This window comes from Anolis sagrei, chromosome 12 (genome assembly GCF_037176765.1).
Source record: "Anolis sagrei isolate rAnoSag1 chromosome 12, rAnoSag1.mat, whole genome shotgun sequence".
Classification (NCBI taxonomy): domain Eukaryota; kingdom Metazoa; phylum Chordata; class Lepidosauria; order Squamata; family Dactyloidae; genus Anolis; species Anolis sagrei.
This window is the reverse complement of record NC_090032.1, coordinates 3,074,624-3,094,021: the sequence shown is the minus strand read 5'-3', so window position 1 is coordinate 3,094,021 and position 19,398 is coordinate 3,074,624. Positions and strand designations below refer to the sequence as shown.

Sequence of the window (19,398 nt, the reverse complement as noted above, 5' to 3'; positions counted from 1 at the left end):
TATTAAAGTTTAGAAAAGAGGAACCAACTGCAAAGAGCAAAAAAGAACCTAATTGACATTGCTGCATAATTTTCTTAGCTGATCATTCTCTACAAGGATCAAAACTTGGTTATCTACAGTAGTGGTTCTCAACCTTCCCAATGCAGTTCCTCATGTTGTGGTGACCCCCAACCATAAAATTATTTTCGTTTTTCCTTCATAACTTCAGTCCTTAGGACTGGACTAGTTTATGTGATGATGTTGTTCTTCAGACTACAGACCATCCCTGAACTACAAATGCCTCCTAGTTGCGTGTGGATGGGCGACGCTCCTCCTGCCTGCAGAACCAGAGATGACACGGACACATAGATGGAGTAAAAATGGCCAAAACTTAATTTATTAATTACAGGAACACAGGGTTGGCTGCTAGGCATGGATTCTGGATCAAGATCGATCAGCCCGCTGCTGATCGATACCTGATGAGTCCAACAGGAGGCCCACTGGCACAATACTGGGCAACGGCACACGGCATCCCTGGAAACCTCCGGATGTTCCCTCCTCGGCCAGTAGAGGAGGGGCAAAACCAGATCCAGGGCCCATGTCACATGCCAACTGGAGTTGTGACGAACAGATAATGAACAACAACTGCAACACTGAACAAAAACATGAACATGCAGGGTGGGTGGGAGGACAACTCGAAGCAGGCCTGGTACCTGCTAGGCCCTGTGCAGCCTAGTTAATAGGGCTGGTTTCGTTCATTTTCGTTCGTTAATTTCGGTTTCGTTCATTAATTTCGTAATTCGTTATTAATTTGTATTTAAATTAGCTTACGATCCGATATTGAGCCATGCAGGAGTAATTAAAAATCGAAACATTTTTTTCAATTTATTTCGTAATTGTTTCAAAATTGTTTCAAAATTGTTTCGAAATTATTTCCGTATGTCTGGTGCAAGTTTTATAGTTGTTGTTTGTTTTATCACACCAACAGTCAACAACAGAGGGAGAGGGAAGCTTCAGAAGTTCCCCCTGTCCCATTTGGAGGGGTTTTTTTAGCATATTGCGCAATCGCGTCCGCCATTAACGAATCGATTCGAAATTAACGAAATTGCGTAAATAACGAAATTTTGAAATCTCAAAATTTCGGAAGTATTTAGAATTTGGAAACGCTAGCGCCCCCTGGAAACGAATCGAGTTTAGAAACAAATTTTTCCGTTGTTACCCAGCCCTACTATTTAAGGCTGCTGGGCACAGGGTCAACCAGCCCCTGGCCAATGCTAGGAGCTGGGTGGGGCTGGCCACTGGTTGACCAGCTGACCCAGTGGTGGGAAACTTCCCACCACGCAGGGGCTTCTGGAAAGGAGAAGTCCCTGCTACCAACATGGCTAGAGGGATGGGCACCCCCTACTGCAACAAGCCTTGCCCGATAAGTCGGGCAATGAATTTAAGAACAAAGCTGGGGCAGTAGGGAAGGGTAATTCACTCCTGAAAGGGTCAGAAGAAGAAGAGAAGTAGAAATTTATTTTTCTACCCCACCTCCATCTCCCCGACGGGACTCGGGGCGGCTTACATGGGGCCATGCCCAAAGCAACATACAATCAAAAACAGAGCAATAAATATTAAAACAACATAAAAACAGCATCTTCATACGCAATAAAACAAGCACCATAAGCAACAACATAGAGGTGGAGAGGACGAATAGTAGCATTGGAATAGAGCAATTACAACAGCATCATTTCAACTTAAAAATATAGTAATCAAATATAGGAAACTTGAGTTCATGGTTAGGAACCATCTATTAGGAATAGTCAATAAATGCACGACAAAACATCCACATCTTCAGTTCCTTACGGAATGTGGCTAGAGAGGGTGCCAGCCTAATCTCCTGGAGAGGGAGTTTCAGAGACGGGGGGCCACCACCGAGAATGCTCTTGTTGTGGTTCAGTGTGATGAGAATGATGGGATTCAGATTTCTGGCTGTTTTTCTGTGCCTCAGCCTGTGGCTCTCACAGACAGGGGAGATTCAAGCAAGCGGTTCTCACAGTAAAAGAATGCCAGTAAGGGAGTTAGCACCCAGGTGTCTTCCCACACTGATAGTGAAGGCCTTGATCTTAGCTAGTAGACGAGAGGCTAGGTCGGAGAAAGGTCATGGGACCACTGTGAGAGCAGAATGTTTTCATGATTAGAAAACGGTATTTAGGCTTCTCACAAAGGAAGTGAAACTGTCAGTTCAACGTAGCTTATTAGCCTGAAAGCTTCATGGAATAACCTTAGCCTGGAAAGCAGTACGCTTGGGATTTCTTGCATTGTGATTCTTGGGGCAAATGTTTCTTTGTTTGTACCTGGGACTCTGGTTTGAACTTTACCAATAGGATTATTTCTCCTGCTTTTACCTGAAGATCTTTGGGACTGTATCCTGCATTTAACCTTAATCTTTGGAACTTTGCAATGCTTATTCTTTATTTTGACTTGGATTTTTCCCTCAATAAACTGTAAAACTACAGCTTTTGTGTGTGGTGTTTGGAAGCAAGGTGAAGCTTACTCTGAGTTGCAAAAGCTTTTTCCCTCGTCCCCACCAACTGCACCTGAGACAGGGGCAGGAATAAGAGAAGAGCATCCCTGGAAGATCTTAAGAACCGTGTGAGCTCGTAGGGGAAGATGCAGTCACGACGATAGGCAGGTCCTGAATGGTTTAGAGCTTTAGGCTTGGTTGATCAAGAAAAAAATGGTTCTAAACTCGTTTCATATGTAGGGGGCACTGGAGGTTTGATTTTTAAATTATTTCCGAAATTTCCTTTTAAAAAAGATCGAAATTACCAGGAAATACGAATTGTTTCCTTTGTTTCGTTAATGGAAGGTGCCCTTCCCTCCCTCCAGAAGCATTAAAATCTCGCAGTTTCCCTTCCTTCCCTTGCGACAGAAGGGAGAGGTGGGTGTGGCCAAGCACAGCGCTCCTCGGAGGCCTCGCCCCCAGCGACCTCCGAGCGAGGAGCGCTGTGCTTGGCCACGCCCACCTCCTTCCTCTTTGCATTGGCGGCTTTGCGAGGTGGGCGTGGCTTGTCTCCAGGGAGGTAGTCACGCCCACCTCGCAAAGCCGGCAATGCAAAGAGGAAGGACGTGGGCATGGGTAAGAACAGCTGTTCCTAAAGGCCACACCCCCAGCATTTACAATTCACTAGTGGAAGTCGTAAGGACGATGGGGGCGTGGCTTCGATATGGCAAAAACACTTCCAGGTTGCCAAAATGCGTCGATATCGCTTCTAAAGGTAATTATTTAACAAATTAATAATGAATTAAGAAATTAATGAACTGGATCAACTAAGCCTACTTTATAGGTACTCACCTGCACCTTGAATTGGTACCAGAAACTTATCAGCAGCCAGTGGAGATGTTTAAACGGGGGCGGGGGGGGGGGGTTGACCACTCCCTTATCAAAGGGAAAAGTGTGGAGGGGCTCCTCCTCTTCTTCCAGAAGCAAAGGCGTCAGCAAAGGGGTGAGCTGACAAAGTGGCCAGAGAAGGGACGATCTGGTAAAGCAGCTGGCAAAGTAGGTGGCAAAGGGGCAAGCTGTTGAAGCACCAAGCAACCCCAGGAACCAAGGAGGAAGAGGCGAATGACTGGTGAAGGCACCACGTCCACCTTTGCATCCTCCTCCTTGGCGTGCTAGGGTCGCTGCCTCACCCACTACAGACCCTGAAGCTAAGGAGACGAAGGTGGTCTCCTTTGTCTGGACTCCCTCTCAGTGAAGCCAGCCTTGAATCTGCCAGCCAGGAGGTGACGTGGTGTGGTTGCTGGCTGGCTATTTGGCTGGCAGAAGGGGTCCGGCAGCCATTCCAGGGAGGTAGAGGAGGGCAAAGTAGGCGGGTGTGCAACCCCTCTCAAGTGGCCGATCGACCCCCCTAGGGATCGCGACCCCCAGGTTGAGAACCGCTGCTCTACAGAGTGTCCAACTCCATACATTGGAGATGACTAAAAGACACAAGCAACAAAAGTATTCCTCTAATCAAAGTGAGCATTTGATGTGGGAAACTTACCTACAGGGCTAAAGCATATTTTTGCAAATATTTATTTCTTCTCTTGTTTAACCAAGCATTCTGACTTTGTCAACAGTTTTGGAAAGCTTTCATCAGGATCCTCCAGCAGAAAGCACAATCAACAGCCAGCGGAAGCGGAAGGCATCAAAGGGCATGAATTATGCCAACCACAAAGTATTTAAACGCTGCTGACTTTGCCAGCTACTTGTGGAGCATTGTGCTTAGGGATGGCAAAAGATGTGCTTCCCCCCCCCCCCCACTTTAAAATCTTTTAAATCTTATGCTGAAGCCATAACCGCTTATGCGACAATAGCTTCATTTGGGTTCAAAGAAAGAAGGGATGTCACATGTTTCCATGTTGAAACAACATCCTATACCATTAACAATGAGTACTCGCATCACACGATGATGGCGATGACAATGATTATGATAATGATGATGATCATTATGAAATTTATTCATTCCCCACCTTTTCCCTTGAGATTTGAGATGAAAACAAATATAACTAAATTTACATTTTAGTAATTAGTACATTTAGTAAATCCCATTACAAAAAGGAATCTGATGGTTGATTGTGATGTGTTAAGTGAGGTTTACAACCTTCTTGATATTCTCATTTGTAAACATCAGATTGCTGACACAACTGCAAATGCACCCCTGAAACCCACCTGTACTGAAAATGGGTCCAGGTTCTCCCTGCTCCATATAAATGTGATAAGGAGTTATGAGAGTATTCCTCGTGGACTCCTTTTTTGCTTGTCACATCATTTGTGGGATGAGGTTGCATCAAAACTCTAGACTTTGGTACAGGTGCCTGGATTTTAAGATGGGTTTTTGGAGGGGAGAGTACATCTAGAAACAGAATTTCTGAGATTGTGCTTAATTGGGCTGTGGTGGCACAATGGGTTAAACCCTTGTGGTGCTTAACTGGAGCGGGTGGTCGCTTCTCAGCTCCAGGGTTTCCTGGATGACATCAGTTACCAGGACCAGTCACAGTCTGGCTTCAGACCTGGCTACGGCACCGAGACGGCTTTGGTTGCCTTGGTGGATGACCTCTGCAGGGAGCTGGACAGGGGGAGTGTGACCCTGTTCGTTCTCTTGGACATCTAAGCGGCTTTTGATACCATCGATCATGGTATCCTTCTGGGACGACTTTCTGGGATGGGCCTTGGGGGCATGGTTTTGTCGTGGCTCCGGTCCTTCCTGGACGGCCGATCCCAGATGGTGAAGCTAGGAGACACCTGCTCGGACCCCTGGTCTTTGACCTGTGGGGTCCCGCAAGGTTCCATTCTGTCTCCCATGCTTTTTAACATCTACATGAAATCGTTGGGAGAGGTCATCTGGAACTTTGGAGTTGGGTGCCCTCTACGTAGATGACATGCAGCTCGACTACTCTTTTCCACCTAATTCCAAGGAAGCCCCTCAAGTGCTGGATGAGTGCCTGGCCGCTGTGGCTGTCTGGATGAGGAGGAACAGGCTGAATATTAATCCTGACAAGACAGAGGTCCTCCTGGTCGATCATAAACTGGATCGGGGTATAGGGTAGCAACCTGTGCTGGACGGGGTTGCACTCCCCCTGAAGTCACAGGTCCGCAGTTTGGGGGTCCTCCTGGACTCATCACTTACACTTGAGGCTCAGGCGTCAGCAGTGGCCGGGAGGGCCTTTGCACAACTAAGACTTGTGCACCAACTGCAACCATACCTCGGGAAGGCAAATCTGGCCAGGGTGGTCCACGCCTTAGTCACCTCCAGATTGGACTACTATAATGCGCTGTACGTGGGGCTACCCTTGAAAACGGCTCGGAAATTTCAGTTGGTCCAACGGGCGGTGGCCAGGATGTTAACTGGTGCTCCTTACAGAGAGAGGTCAACCCTCCTGTTTAAGGAGCTCCATTGGCTGCCATTCATCTTCTATGTAAATGACATCGTAAATACATTATCCTCTGACAGTCTTCATGGTCCTAAAGTTTTGTCCAGAACTATTAACATCCTGCTTTACGCTGATGACATGGTGATTATGGCAACATCTCCAGTGGGACTAAGAAGATCCCTGGCAAAATTCAATTTGTACTGTGAGCTAAATTCACTCACTATGAACAAGGATAAATCCAAATTAATATTTCCATCCAAACCCAAGTAACGAAGGTGGAGGCATTACTTTTCATTCAACCCTCGTAGAACTACAAGTCTGAATGAAAATTCCCAGAGAAAAGGAAACGATACGGCATTGTTTCTTTGTCCTTTCTTGTAAGGAGCTGATGGAAGCGGCATTCTTGGCTCTGATTGTTTGGGGATTATTAAAGTAATCTTGGAAATGATGCAACCAGCAGATTTCGTAGCATTGTTAATTAAGAGCTGAGCTGGAAAGGGGAGTCACCCATCACCAAGAGAGTATAAAAGCCCTCTCCCTTCCACAGTCCTCCATCACCTCCATCACTTGCCTTCTCTTGCCTTCTACTCCTCTGAGGAACCGGTAAGCATGGCTTCTTCGTTGCACTGGAATCCGTGTCTCTCTTAAAATATGCTTCTATCCAGAGTTTAGAGTATTAGGATAATGGAATGCTAGTCTATGATCTGAATTCAACAAAGCTTATGCTACCATTTTTTTTTGGTCTAAGGCATTGGTTAATTTATTTATTTATTTACAGCTTTTCTATTCCGCCCTTCTCCTCACCCCGCAGGGGACTCAGGGCGGATTACAGTGTACACATATGTGGCAAACATTCAATGCCAATTTTTGACATACAAACATACACAGACATAGACAGAGGCTATTTAACTTTTTTCTGGCCACCAGGGGAGCTGTCGCTTTCCTCGACCATCTGCGACGCTGATGAAGCACTTCCGCATTCCCCGCATGCTTCCCCGCTGGAATGCTTTGCTGGAGTCTTCTTTATGGCCTCATAAATCAGTTAATTTAGCCTCCCCACACTTTAAGGTGGTACCTAATTTTCCTACTTGACAGATGCAACTGTCTTTCAGGTTGCAAAGGTCGACAACAGGCTACACACAATTGGTTGGAAACCCACTTCAACCCGGGCTGGCTTTGAACTCATGACCTTATGGTCAGAGTGATCTTAATGCAGCTGACACTCAGCCAGCTGCGCCACAATCCCTGGTTCTCAACCTGTGGATCCCCAGATGTTTTGGCCTACAACTCCCAGAAATCCCAGCCAGTTTACCAGCTCATAGGATTTTTGGGAGTTGAAGAACAAAATATCTGAGGACTCACAGGTTGAGAACCACTGGTCTAAGGTGCTATAAGAATGAACATTTCTAATTCTGTACTTGTTGCTGTTGAGGTTGACATTGAAGAACAACCTCCAATTGTTATAGTTAGTGGCTCTCAAGTCAGTGTTGACTTCTGATGATCCAGGGAAGGCGTCCAAGATACCTTCTAAAACGGTGGTTCTCATCCTGTGGGTCCCCAGGTGTTTTGGCCTACAACTCCCAGAAATCCCAGCCACTTTAGAAGCTGTTAGGATTTCTGGGAGTTGAAGACCAAAACATCTGAGGACCTACAGGTTGAGAACCACTGCTCTAAGGTGCTATAAGAATGAACATTTCTAATCCTGAACTTGTTGAGGCTGATATTGAAGAATTTCAGAGCAACCTCCAATTGTTAGTTGTTCTCAAGTCAGTGTTGACTTCTGATGATCCAATGAAGGTTTCCAAGATACCTTCTAGAACAGTGGTTCTCAACCTGGGGGTCCCCAGATGTTTTGGCCTACAACTCCCAGAAATCCCAGCCTGTTTCTTGAAGACCAAAACATCTGAGGACCTACAGGTTGAGAACCACTGCTCTAAGGTGCTATAAGAATGAACATTTCTAATCCTGAACTTGTTGAGGCTGATACTGAAGAATTTCAGAGCAACCTCCAATTGTTAGTTGTTCTCAAGTCAGTGTTGACTTCTGATGATCCAGGGAAGGCGTCCAAGATACCTTCTAGAACGGTGGTTCTCATCCTGTGGGTCCCCACGTGTTTTGGCCTACAACTCCCAGAAATCCCAGCCACTTTAGAAGCTGTTAGGATTTCTGGGAGTTGAAGACCAAAACATCTGAGGACCTACAGGTTGAGAACCACTGCTCTAAAGTGCTATAAGAATGAACATTTCTAATCCTGAACTTGTTGAGGCTGATATTGAAGAATTTCAGACCAAGCTCCAATTGTTAGTTGTTCTCAAGTCAGTGTTGACTTCTGATGATCCAGAGAAGGCGTCCAAGATACCTTCTAGAACAGTGGTTCTCAACCTGGGGGTCCCCAGATGTTTTGGCCTACAACTCCCAGAAACCCTAGCCTGTTTCTCAGCTGTTAGGATTTCTGGGAGTTGAAGACTAAAATATCTGAGGACCCACAGGTTGAGAACCACTGGTCTAAGGTGCTATAAGAATGAACATTTCTAATCCTGTACTTGTTGTTGCTGTTGAGGCTGATATTGAAGAATTTCAGAACAACCTCCAATTGTTATAGTTAGTTGCTCTCAAGTCAGTGTTGACTTCTGATGATCCAGTGAAGGCGTCCAAGATACCTTCTAGAACAGTGGTTCTCAACCTGGAGTTCCCAGATGTTTTGGCCTACAACTCCCAGAAATCCCACCAGTTTACCAGCTCTTAGGATGTCTGGGAGTTGAAGACCAAAATATCTAAGGACCCACAGGTTGAGAACCACTGCTCTAAGGTGCTATAAGAATGAATATTTCTAATTCTGTACTTGTTGTTGTTGTTGCTGTTGAGGCTGATATTGAAGAATTTCAGAACAACCTCCAATTGTTATAGTTAGTCAGTGTTGACTTCTGATGATCCAGTGAAGGCTTCCAAGATACCTTCTAGAACAGTGGTTCCCAACCTGGGGTCCTCAGATGTTTTTGGCCTACAACTCCCAGAAATCCCAGCCAGTTTACCAGCTGTTAGGATTTCTGGGAGTTGAAGACCAAAACATCTGGGGACCCCAGGTTGAGAACCACTGTTCTCGAACATGTTAAGCAGTACCAATCTCAGGTACTACAGCCATTCATTGTACAGATAGTGATAACTTTTGTAGTAGACATATCATCTTGAGGTGCTTCCACACAGCCTTTTATCCCAGGAACATTCGTGTCTAGGAAAGGTGAATGTTCCTGGGCCCCATCCACACGTCCTCAAAGAGTTGGGTGGGTGTCCAGCTATTGTCCCGGAACTTTCCAAGAGAACACCCGGGCACTCTAACCCAGTGTTTCTCAACCTTCCTAAGCCATGACCCCTTAATACACTTCCTCATGTTGTGGTGGCCCCCAACCATAACATTGTCGAAGGCTTTCATGGCTGGAATCACTGGGTTGTTGTAGGTTTTTTCCGGCTATATGGCAAGCATCCTCAGAGGTAGTTCCAACAGACCTCACTACCTCTGAGGATGCTTGCCATAGATGCAGGCGAAACGTCAGGAGAGAATGCCTCTAGACCATGGCCATATAGCCCGAAAAAACCTACAACAACCCAACCATAACATTATTTTCGTTGCTGCTTCATCACTGTAGTTTTGCTAGTGTTATGAACTGTAATGTAAATATCCTATATGTAGGATGCATTTCCATTCACTGGACCAAATTTGGCACAAATACCCAAAACACCCAAAATTTGAATACAACTGGGATTGGAGGGGGATTGATTATGTCATTTGGAAATTGTAGTTGCTTTCATTTATAGTTCACCTACAATCAAAGAGTATTCTGAACTCCACCAATGATGCAATCGAACCAAACTTGGCACACAGAACTCCCACGACCAACAGAAGGGTTTGGTGGGCATTGACTTTGAGTTGTGGAGTTGTAGTTCACCTACATCCAGAGAGCACAGTGGACTCAAACAATTATAGATCTAGACCAAACTTGGCAAGAATACTCAATATACCCAAATGTGAACACTGGTGGCATTTGGGGAAAATAGATATTGACAATTGGGAGTTGTAGTTGCTGGGATTTATAGTTCACCTACAATTTCACTGCAACTTCTTTTTAGCATCCCTCATAATCCCTCTCCTGTTCCTATCTTATCTCAATTGAATAATCCTTCTTTTAGGAAGTTGGAGTAATCGTTTTGGTGGTTCTGGGGTAAGGAGACTCAGCCTGGTAGGCTTTTGGTATCTTTCATGATTCCTCTCTTGTTCTTTCAGGCTCACTCCCATCACTCAACAGAATGGCCAACTGTGGACCTTTCAGCGCTGTCCCATCCTGCGAAGCCTCTCCAGTCATTGGCTTTGGATCCGGAGGCTCCAGAGGCATTAACAGAAGCTTCGGCTCTCACTCTGGCTATGGCTCTAGCTTGGGCTTGGGCTTTGGCTCTGGCTTAGGTTCTGGCTACGGCATTGGGGGCAACGTTGCAGACGCAGCCAGTTTGGGAGTCCTCTCCGGCGTGCAGCCATCTTGCATCAACCAACTCCCCCCAGCAGAGATTGTCGTCGACCCAGTCCCATTTGTGGTCACCGTCCCAGGCCCCATCATCGTTGCCACCCCTGACCCTATTCAAGTTGGAGGATATGCCCCTTGTGCTGTTGGTGGTGTCGGCATCAGTGGGTTTGGTAGTGGATTAGGTAGTGGATTAGGTAGTGGATTTGGTAGTGGATTAGGTAATGTATTAGATAGTGGATACTATAGTGGTCATCTTGGTGGTCGTCTTAGAAACCGTTCCGGATTCCTGGGAGTAAGAGGCAACAACTGCTCGTAAGTTCTCATGGACTTTTGGTGCAAGGAAAAGGAACAACGGAACATCTCACAATGGAACACTCGTCTGGATTAACTGAGCTGAGAACCCCCTTCCTGGATTAAATCTATGGGAACTTAGTGAGTGCTTGACATCACTAGGCCCAACTATCTGTTTCAGATCCCTCTCTATTACCTCTATTTATGTTCTTCTCTGCATTTCCCTACAACCCTTCTGCTAAACAACTAGAAGAGCAAAGTTTCGTTCAACCCCTTGTGTGAATGTAGTGTTGCATGGGTAAATTGGAATTGCACAAAAACTACCCAAGCAATGTATATTAACACAGATCCACCTCACCTGTTGCCAATGTAATAACTGCAACCTCATGAGGAATGTGTTCTTTTGGATTTGTCTACTTCCATTCTTCAATAAATATGACTCTGCATGATAACTTTCTGGTTTCCTGCTTTTTGTTACAAGTTAAGTAGATAAGAATAATTGCACGGAGTGGACATAAGGTAGGATGGAAAAAACAACATTCATGCAGCAGATGTTGTTGGGGAAGATGGACTGATTCCCATGAATATCTTCTCTTCTACCAGAGTTCAAAACAATATCAATGCAACATATCCAGCCCTGTGCCCCAAATACATATGCTATCCCACCCAGGGCCAATCCAGCCTGTCTCTATATGTGCTGTCACACCCAGACACTATAAAAATAAAACTAAGATGTGCTTCTCCCTGTATCTGGGCGAACTGCGGATGTCTCTCTTAGAAGCTTGAGATTCCCAGCAACTGAGGCTACTACAGGTTTTGAACATCAAAACAAAATATTTATTTCTCAAAGTCCTTGCAGACTTGGCATAGCTTGTCAAAGTTACAAACAAAACAGTCAATTGGTGAAACCATAGAGATGTTCTTTCTTTTTTTCCTCTAGTCGCTGAGTTGCCTTCATCCAAATGGTAGAAAAAATCCTGAGATCTTTTTACCCCAACCCTGAGCTACTATCTTTAGAAAGCGTGGGCCTTCCCCTATTCCAGCCCAACGTTAGTTTTGGAGATGAAGCAAACAGTGTTCACTAACTATCTCAATAGCCCTCAATAACTATCTCAATAGCCCTTTATACTAAATAGCTCAAAATCTCAATACGCTTCTCTATAGCTCAATGCCTATCTATTAGGGCAGGGCGGTTTCGTTTCGTTAATTCGTAATTCGTTAAAAATTCGTTATTTTTTTTGTTAACGAAGCGATAACGAACCATTCTGGAGCAACTTAAAAACGAAACGAATTTTTCAATTCGTTTCGTAAATGCTTCGTATTTCGTTATGTATTCGTTTCGTTATTGGTTTGAGGTTGTTTCGTTATTATTTCCGCATGTCTGGGGCAAGTTTTATAGTTGTTTTTGTTTAATTAGTGAAAAAAATTATAATATCACACCAACAGTCAACAACAGAGGGAGAGGGAAGCTTCAGAAGATTTTTTAGTGTATTGCGCAATCGCGGCCGCCATTAACGAATCGATTCGTTATTGTTTCGTTATTGTTTCATTATTGTTTTGTAATTTTTTTACCATTTATGAAATTTCGTAAATACCGAACTTTTTTTAAGGAAAATTTCAGAATTCTTTTAAATATCGAAACGCAAAAAACCCCAAAAAACGAATCGATTTTAGAAACAAATTTTTCCATTGTTACCCAGGCCTACTATCTATCTATAACTCAATTAAGACTCAATAAGCCTATCTATCTATAACTCAATTAACTCAATTGCTTTTCTTAATACTCAATTGTACTTACAATGGTTTTTTCAGAGCTCCCTGCCTGACCAACAGCACATCTGAGGCTTTTTCTCTAAACTGAAGGAGGCAGGGGAGATTTCAAAATGGAGATCTCAACCCCAGGAAAAAGGGTGGACTCCAAACCCAAAGAGATACTTTCTAAGCCAATAGCTGCAAAAAGGCCTGTAATGTAATGCAATATACTACTACTGCTAATAATATGATATTATAATTATTAGGGCTGGGCGGTTTCGTACGTTAATTTTGTAATTCGTTAATAATTCGTATTTAAAGTGGCTTACGATCCGATATTGAACCATTCAGGAGCAACTAAAAATCGAAACCAATTTTTAAAATTTATTTCGTAATTGTTTCGTAATTGTTTCGAAATTGTTTCGAAATCGTTTCGTTATTATTTTATTATTATTTCCGTATGTCTGGTGCAAGTTTTATGGTTGTTGTTTGTTTTATCAGTGATAAAAAAATAAATTATCACACCAACAGTCAACAACAGAGGGAGAGGGAAGCTTCAGAAGTTCCCCCTGTCCCATTTGGAGGGTTTTTAGCGTATTGCGCAATCGCGCCCGCCATTAACGAATCGATTCGTTATTGTTTCGAAATTGTTTCGTAATTTCCGAAATTTCGTAAATATCGAACTTTTTTAAAGAAAATTTTTGGAATTCTTTTTAAAAACGAAACGCAAAAACCCCCTAAAAACGAATCGAGTTTAGAAACAAATGTTTCCGTGGTTGCCCAACCCTAATAATTATATATTTATATTACATGTAATATACAATATAATATACGATATAATGGTATAGTAGTGTGCCGTCACACCAGACACTATAACGTTAAAACTAAGATGTGCTTCTCTCTTTATCTGGGTGAACTGCTGGGGGTCTTTCTTTGACGCAATAACTCAATACTTTCAACAACTGATACCAGTCAAGATATGAACATCAACAAAATATTTATTTCCAAAGTTCTTGGCAGACTTGGCACAGCATGATAAAGTTACAACACAGTCAATTTGAGAAACCATAGAGATGTTCTTTCTTTCCCTTTTTCTGCAATTACTGAGGTAACCTTTCTCCAAATGGTAGAAAAAATCCTGAGATATTTCACCCTAACCCTGAGCTGTTAGAAAGAACAGGTCTTCCCCTATCTAAGCACAAGGTCAGTTTTGGAAATGAAGTACTGCTCAATAGTACTCAATAACTATTTCTCTCTATTTCTCTATAACTCAATAACTCAATTACTATCTCAATATCTTAATATCGCTCTCTCTATAATTCAATAACTCAATTCCTATTCTATCTATCTATCTCAATTTCTATCTATAACTCAATTGTTCCATTAATCAATCGTACTCACAATGGCTATTCTAAAGCCTTTGACTGTGTGGATCATAATAAATTGTGGCAAGTTCTTAGTGGGATGGGCATCCCAAGCCACCTTGTCTCTCTCCTGAGGAATCTGTACAAGGACCAAGGAGCAACAGTCAGAACTGACCACGGAACAGGAGACTGGTTCCAGATTGGGAAAGGCGTCCGGCAAGGCTGCATCCTCTCACCCAACCTTTTTAACTTGTATGCAGAACACATCATGCGAGGATGTGTGGGGCTTGATGAATGCAAAGCTGGGGTGAAAATGGCTGGAAGAAACATTAACAACCTCAGATATGCAGACGACACCACTCTGATGGCCGAAAGCGAGGAGGAGCTGAGGAGCCTTCTAATCAAGGTGAAAGAAGAAAGCGCAAAAGCCGGGTTGCAGCTAAACGTCAAAAAAACCAAGATTATGGCAACAAGAATGATTGACAACTGGAAAATAGAGGGAGAAACCATGGAGGCCGTGACAGACTTTGTATTTCTAGGTGCAAAGATTACTGCAGATGCAGACTGTGGCCAGGAAATCAGAAGACGCTTACTTCTTGGGAGGAGAGCAATGTCCAATCTCGACAAAATAGTGAAGAGTAGAGACATCAGACTGGCAACAAAGATCCATTGCCTAGTCAAAGCCATGGTATTCCCTGTAGTCACCTACGGATGTGAGAGCTGGACCTTCGGGAAGGCTGAGCGAAGGAAGAGAGATGCTTTTGAGCTGTGGTGTTGGAGGAAAGTGCTGAGAGTGCCTTGGACTGCGAGAAGATCCAACCAGTCTATCCTCCAGGAAATAAAGCCCGACTGCTCACTGGAGGGAAAGATACTAGAGACAAAGTTGAAGTACTTTGGTCACATCATGAGGAGACAGGAAAGCCTAGAGAAGACAATTATGCTGGGGAAAGTGGAAGGCAAAAGGAAGAGGGGCCGACCAAGGGCAAGATGGATGGATGGCATCCTTGAAGTGACTGGACTGACCTTGAGGGAGCAGGGGGTGGTGACGGCCGACAGGGAGCTCTGGCGTGGGCTGGTCCATGAGGTCACGAAGAGTCGGAGACGACTGAACGAATGAACACACACACACACACACACTCAGAATGGGTTTTTCAGAGCTCCCTGCCTGACCAACAGCACATCTGAGGCTTTTTTTTCTCTACTGGTGGAGGCAGGGGAGATTCCAAAATGGAGATCTCAACTCCAGGAAAAAGGGCGGACTCCAAACCCAAAGAGATACTTTCTAAGCCAATAGCTGCAAAAAAGGCCTGCAGGCTGGCTTCCCAGCCTCTGATGCTGTTAACTTTCAGGGTGCAGCTGAAATTGTAGCAACCCTGGGGAAATGCAAAATAATGCTATCCCGTGCAGCTAAAAAGCAATGCAAACCATGCTCCTGGAAGACAGAACACTATAAATGGAATCAGGAGTAGATGTTACCATCTTGTCCCCTTCCTTTGGCATCAATATGTCTAAGGTGGCCTGTGATCATTTTAAAGTACATGATCATCAAGTTTGCAGACGACACCAAATTGGGTGGGAGAGCCAATACTCCAGAGGACAGGAGCAGGATTCGAAACAATCTGGACAGATTAGAGAGATGATTGGCCAAAACTAGCAAAATGAAGTTCAACAGGGGCAAATGCAAGAGACTCCACTTAGGCAGGAAAAATGAAATGCAAAGATATTCATTGCCCGACTTACTGGGCAAGGCCTGTTGCGATGGGGGGGGGGGGTGCCCATCCCTCTGGCCGTGTTGGTAGCAGGGGCTTCTCCTTCCCAGAAGCCCCTGCGTGGCGGGAAGTTTCCCGCCACTGGATCAGCTGGCCAACTAGCGGCCAGCCTCACCCAGCACCTGGCATTGGCCAGGGACTGGTTGCACCCTGTGCCCAGCAGCCTTAAATAGGCTGCGCGGGGTCTAGCAGGTACCAGGCCTGCTTCGAGTTGTCCTCCCACCCACCTTGCATGTTCATGTTTTTGTTCAGTGTTGCAGTCGTTGTTCATTATCTGTTCATCACAACTCCGGTTGGCATGTGGCATGGGCCCTGGATATGGTTCTGCCCCTCCACTACTGTCCGAGGAGGGAACATGCGGTGGTTTCCAGGGGTGCCGTGTCATGTGGCCCGGTATTGTGCCGGTGGGCCCCCTGATGGACTCATCAGGTATCGGTCAGCAGCGGGCTGATCGATCTTGATCCAGAACCCATGCCTAGCAGCCAACCCTGTTTTCCTGTAATTAATACATTAATTTGTGGCCATTTTTACTCCATCTATGTGTCTGTGTCATCTCTGGTTCTGCGGGCGGGAGGAGTGTCGCCCATCCACACCCAAATAGAATGGGGGATGCATGTCTCGAGAGCAGTACATGTGAAAAAGATCTTGGAGTCCTCATGGACAGCAAGTTAAACATGAGCCAGGAATGTGATGTGGCGGCAAAAAAAAAAAAAAAAAGCCAATGGGATTTTGGCCTGCATCAATAGGAGCCTAGTGCCTAGATCCAGGGAAGTAATGCTCCCCATGCTCTATTCTGCCTTGGTTAGACCACATCTGGAATATTGTGTCCAATTCTGGGCACCACAATTCAAGAGAGATATTGACAAGCTGGAATGTGTCCAGAGGAGGGCGACTAAAATGATCAAGGGTCTGGAGAACAAGCCCTATGAGGTGTGGCTTAAGGAGCTGGGCATATTTAGCCTGAAGAAGAGAAGGCTGAGAGGAGATGTGATAGCCATTAGGCCTGGGTAACAACGGAAAAAATTGTTTCTAAACTCGTTTCGTTTTTAGGGGTCCATCGCGTTTCGTTTTTTTAAAGTATTCCGAAATTTTCCTTTTAAAAATTTCGAAATTTACGAAATTTCGTAAAATTACGAATCGATTCGTTAATGGCGGGCGCGATTGCGCAATATGCTAAAAAAAAATTCCAAATGGGACAGGGGGAACTTCTGAAGCTTCCCTCTCCCTCTGTTGTTGACTGTTGGTGTGATAAAACAAACAACAACTATAAAACTTGCACCAGACATGCGAAAATAATTACAAAATAATTACAAAATAATTACAAAATAATTTTGAAATAATTACGAAACAATTACGAAATAAATTGAAAAAATTGTTTCGAATCTAATTTACTCCTCATACTATTCGTGCATGGCTCAATATTGGATCGTAAGCTAATTTAAATGCGAATTAATAACGAATTACGAAATTAACGAACGAAACCGCCCAGGCCTAATAGCCATGTATAAATGTGAGAGGAAGCCACAGGGAGGAGGGAGCAAGCTTGTTTTCTGCTTCCTTGGAGACTAGGACGCAAGGGAACAATGGCTTCAAACTACAAGAGAGGAGATTCCATCTGAACATTAGGAAGAACTTCCTGACTGTGAGAGCCGTTCAGCAGTGGAACTCTCTGCCCCGGAGTGTGGTGGAGGCTCCTTCTTTGGAAGCTTTTAAGCAGAGGCTGGATGGCCATCTGTCAGGGTGCTTTGAATGCAATATTCCTGCTTCTTGGCAAAATGGGGTTGGACTGGATGGCCCATGAGGTCTCTTCCAACTCTAGGATTCTATGATTCTATGATTCTAGGTACCCATTTCTCCCGTTTCATGCATTCTTTCATTCCTTTTGTTTCAGGTGGGAGCCTGAAATGGGAACCCCCTCCCTGGAATGAAAATAAGCTCAAAGACAGTGGGAGTGCGTACCGTTTCTTTGCCTGCTTTTTGGCCCACATGGTGCTCCACACGTGGTCCACAGAGAATTGCCGCCTGCTATTTCCCTCTGAGCCCTGCCTTTTTGGAGGAGAACACCACTTGTCTCACCCACCGCTTGTCTCCTCTGCAGGCAAAGGGGAAAGCATCACAGGAGGAGTGATATCTTAAGCCCTGTCTTTAAACCAATGGGCTGATTTTTTTTTTTGTATTTTTGGTCACGGAACGAAAATACCCATTCGGAAAGGCAAGTGGTTTCAGGAGGCTGTCTAATAGGCCTGGGTAACAACGCAAAAATTTGTTTCTAAAATCGATTTGTAATTGGGGTGTTTTTTTGTTTCGATATTTAAAATAATTACAAAATTTTCCAAAAAAAAGTTCGGTATTTACGAAATTTCGTAAATATTTACAAAACATTTTGTAAAGATGGCGCCCTTTTTTTTTCAATATTTTTAAAATATTTTTTTAAATTTAATTATTAATTTTGTAGAATAGGGAGGAGAAATTATTATTGAGGGAAGGCAGGCACTCACTCTGGCGGGCCCTCTCGCTCGCAGCTCGCTCGCAGCTCGCCCTCTCGCTCGCCCTCTCGGTCGTCGCTCGCCCTCGCCCTCTCGCTCGCCGCTCGCCCTCTCGCTCGCCCTCTCGCCCTCTCGCTCGCCCTCTCGCTCGCCGCTCGCCCTCTCGCTCGCCCTCTCGCTCGCCGCTCGCCCTCACCTCTCGCTCGCTGCTCGCCCTCTCGCTCGCCCTCTCGCTCACTGCTCGCCGCTCGCCCTCGCCCTCTCGCTCGCCACTCGCCCTCACCCTCTCGCTCGCCGCTCGCCCTCTCGCTCGCCCTCTCGCTTGCTCAGCCGGCGCCGAGAGAGGAGAGCTCCCAGCAAGCCAGGCGGCCATCTTACGTATTTCCGAAATGGACGGAAATACAAATTTTTTTGGCGCCTGCCGTTTCGATATTTAAAAACACTTCCAGGTTTAAAAATAAGTTTTGTAATCGTTTCGTAATTCAAAAATTAACGAATTTTTTAACGAATTACGAATTAACGAAACGAATTGACCAGCCCTACTCTCTAAAACTAAAATGGGGGTCTTACGAATGAAACAAACAGAAACAGCTTGTGATGGAATACAGATACACAAATCTATAGAGTTGTTGGGACTCAGCCTGTGTGTCAACCTGAGCCTGGATCTCTGATTGTATTGACTAATGCTGATGCCAATGTTGATGCTAATGTTGATGTTAATGTTGATGGGCCTAGTTTGGATAGTGAGGCTGAAGTGATCAATGAGGACGAGGCTCAAGATGGAGACTTTACGCTGTAAAAATCCTACAGGCTTTGATTTAGAGGCTTCACGGTAGTCCACGCTCTGGTTACATCCCGTTTAGCCTACTGCAACGCTCTGTACGTGGGGTTGCCTTTGAAGACGGCTCGGAAGCTCCAACTAGTCCAACGCTCGGCAGCCATGATACTAACAGGAGCGGAGCGCAGGAAGCATACAACTCCTTTGCTGCACCAGCTCCACTGGCTGCCGATTTGCTACCGGGCTCAATTCAAAGTGCTGGCGTTGGCCTATAAAGCCCTAAACGGTTCTGGCCCAAGCTACCTATCCGAACGTATCTCTGCCTACGAACCCACCAGGACTCTAAGATCTTCTGGGGAGGCCCTGCTCTCGATCCCACCTGCATCACAAGCACGGCTGGCGGGGACGAGGGACAGGGCCTTCTCTGTGGTGGCCCCTCGACTGTGGAACGCCCTTCCCAGGGACATTAGATCAGCCCCTTCGTTAATGGTGTTTCGAAGAAAACTAAAAACCTGGCTGTTTGAACAGGCGTTCGGATAAATAGTGCAATTGAACGATGAATAT

The 19,398-nt window shown here is 44.9% G+C and overlaps 1 protein-coding gene across 1 annotated transcript; it reads left to right on the top strand.

Annotated features, from left to right (window-relative positions):
- The first annotated feature begins 6,402 nt into the window (after window positions 1-6,402).
- On the top strand, window positions 6,403-11,137 carry LOC132764484 (keratin-associated protein 6-2-like). Its single transcript, XM_060758515.2, has 2 exons — window positions 6,403-6,483; window positions 10,160-11,137. Exon 2 carries the CDS (start codon window positions 10,183-10,185, stop codon window positions 10,708-10,710), a length of 528 nt encoding a protein of 175 aa, XP_060614498.2. The 5' UTR covers window positions 6,403-6,483; window positions 10,160-10,182; the 3' UTR covers window positions 10,711-11,137.
- The last annotated feature ends 8,261 nt before the right edge of the window (window positions 11,138-19,398 follow it).

What these genes read in the sequence shown, in the direction of transcription:
- LOC132764484 (XM_060758515.2), top strand. Translation starts at nt 10,183, where the DNA reads ATGGCCAACTGTGGACCTTTCAGCGCTGTCCCATCCTGCGAAGCCTCT.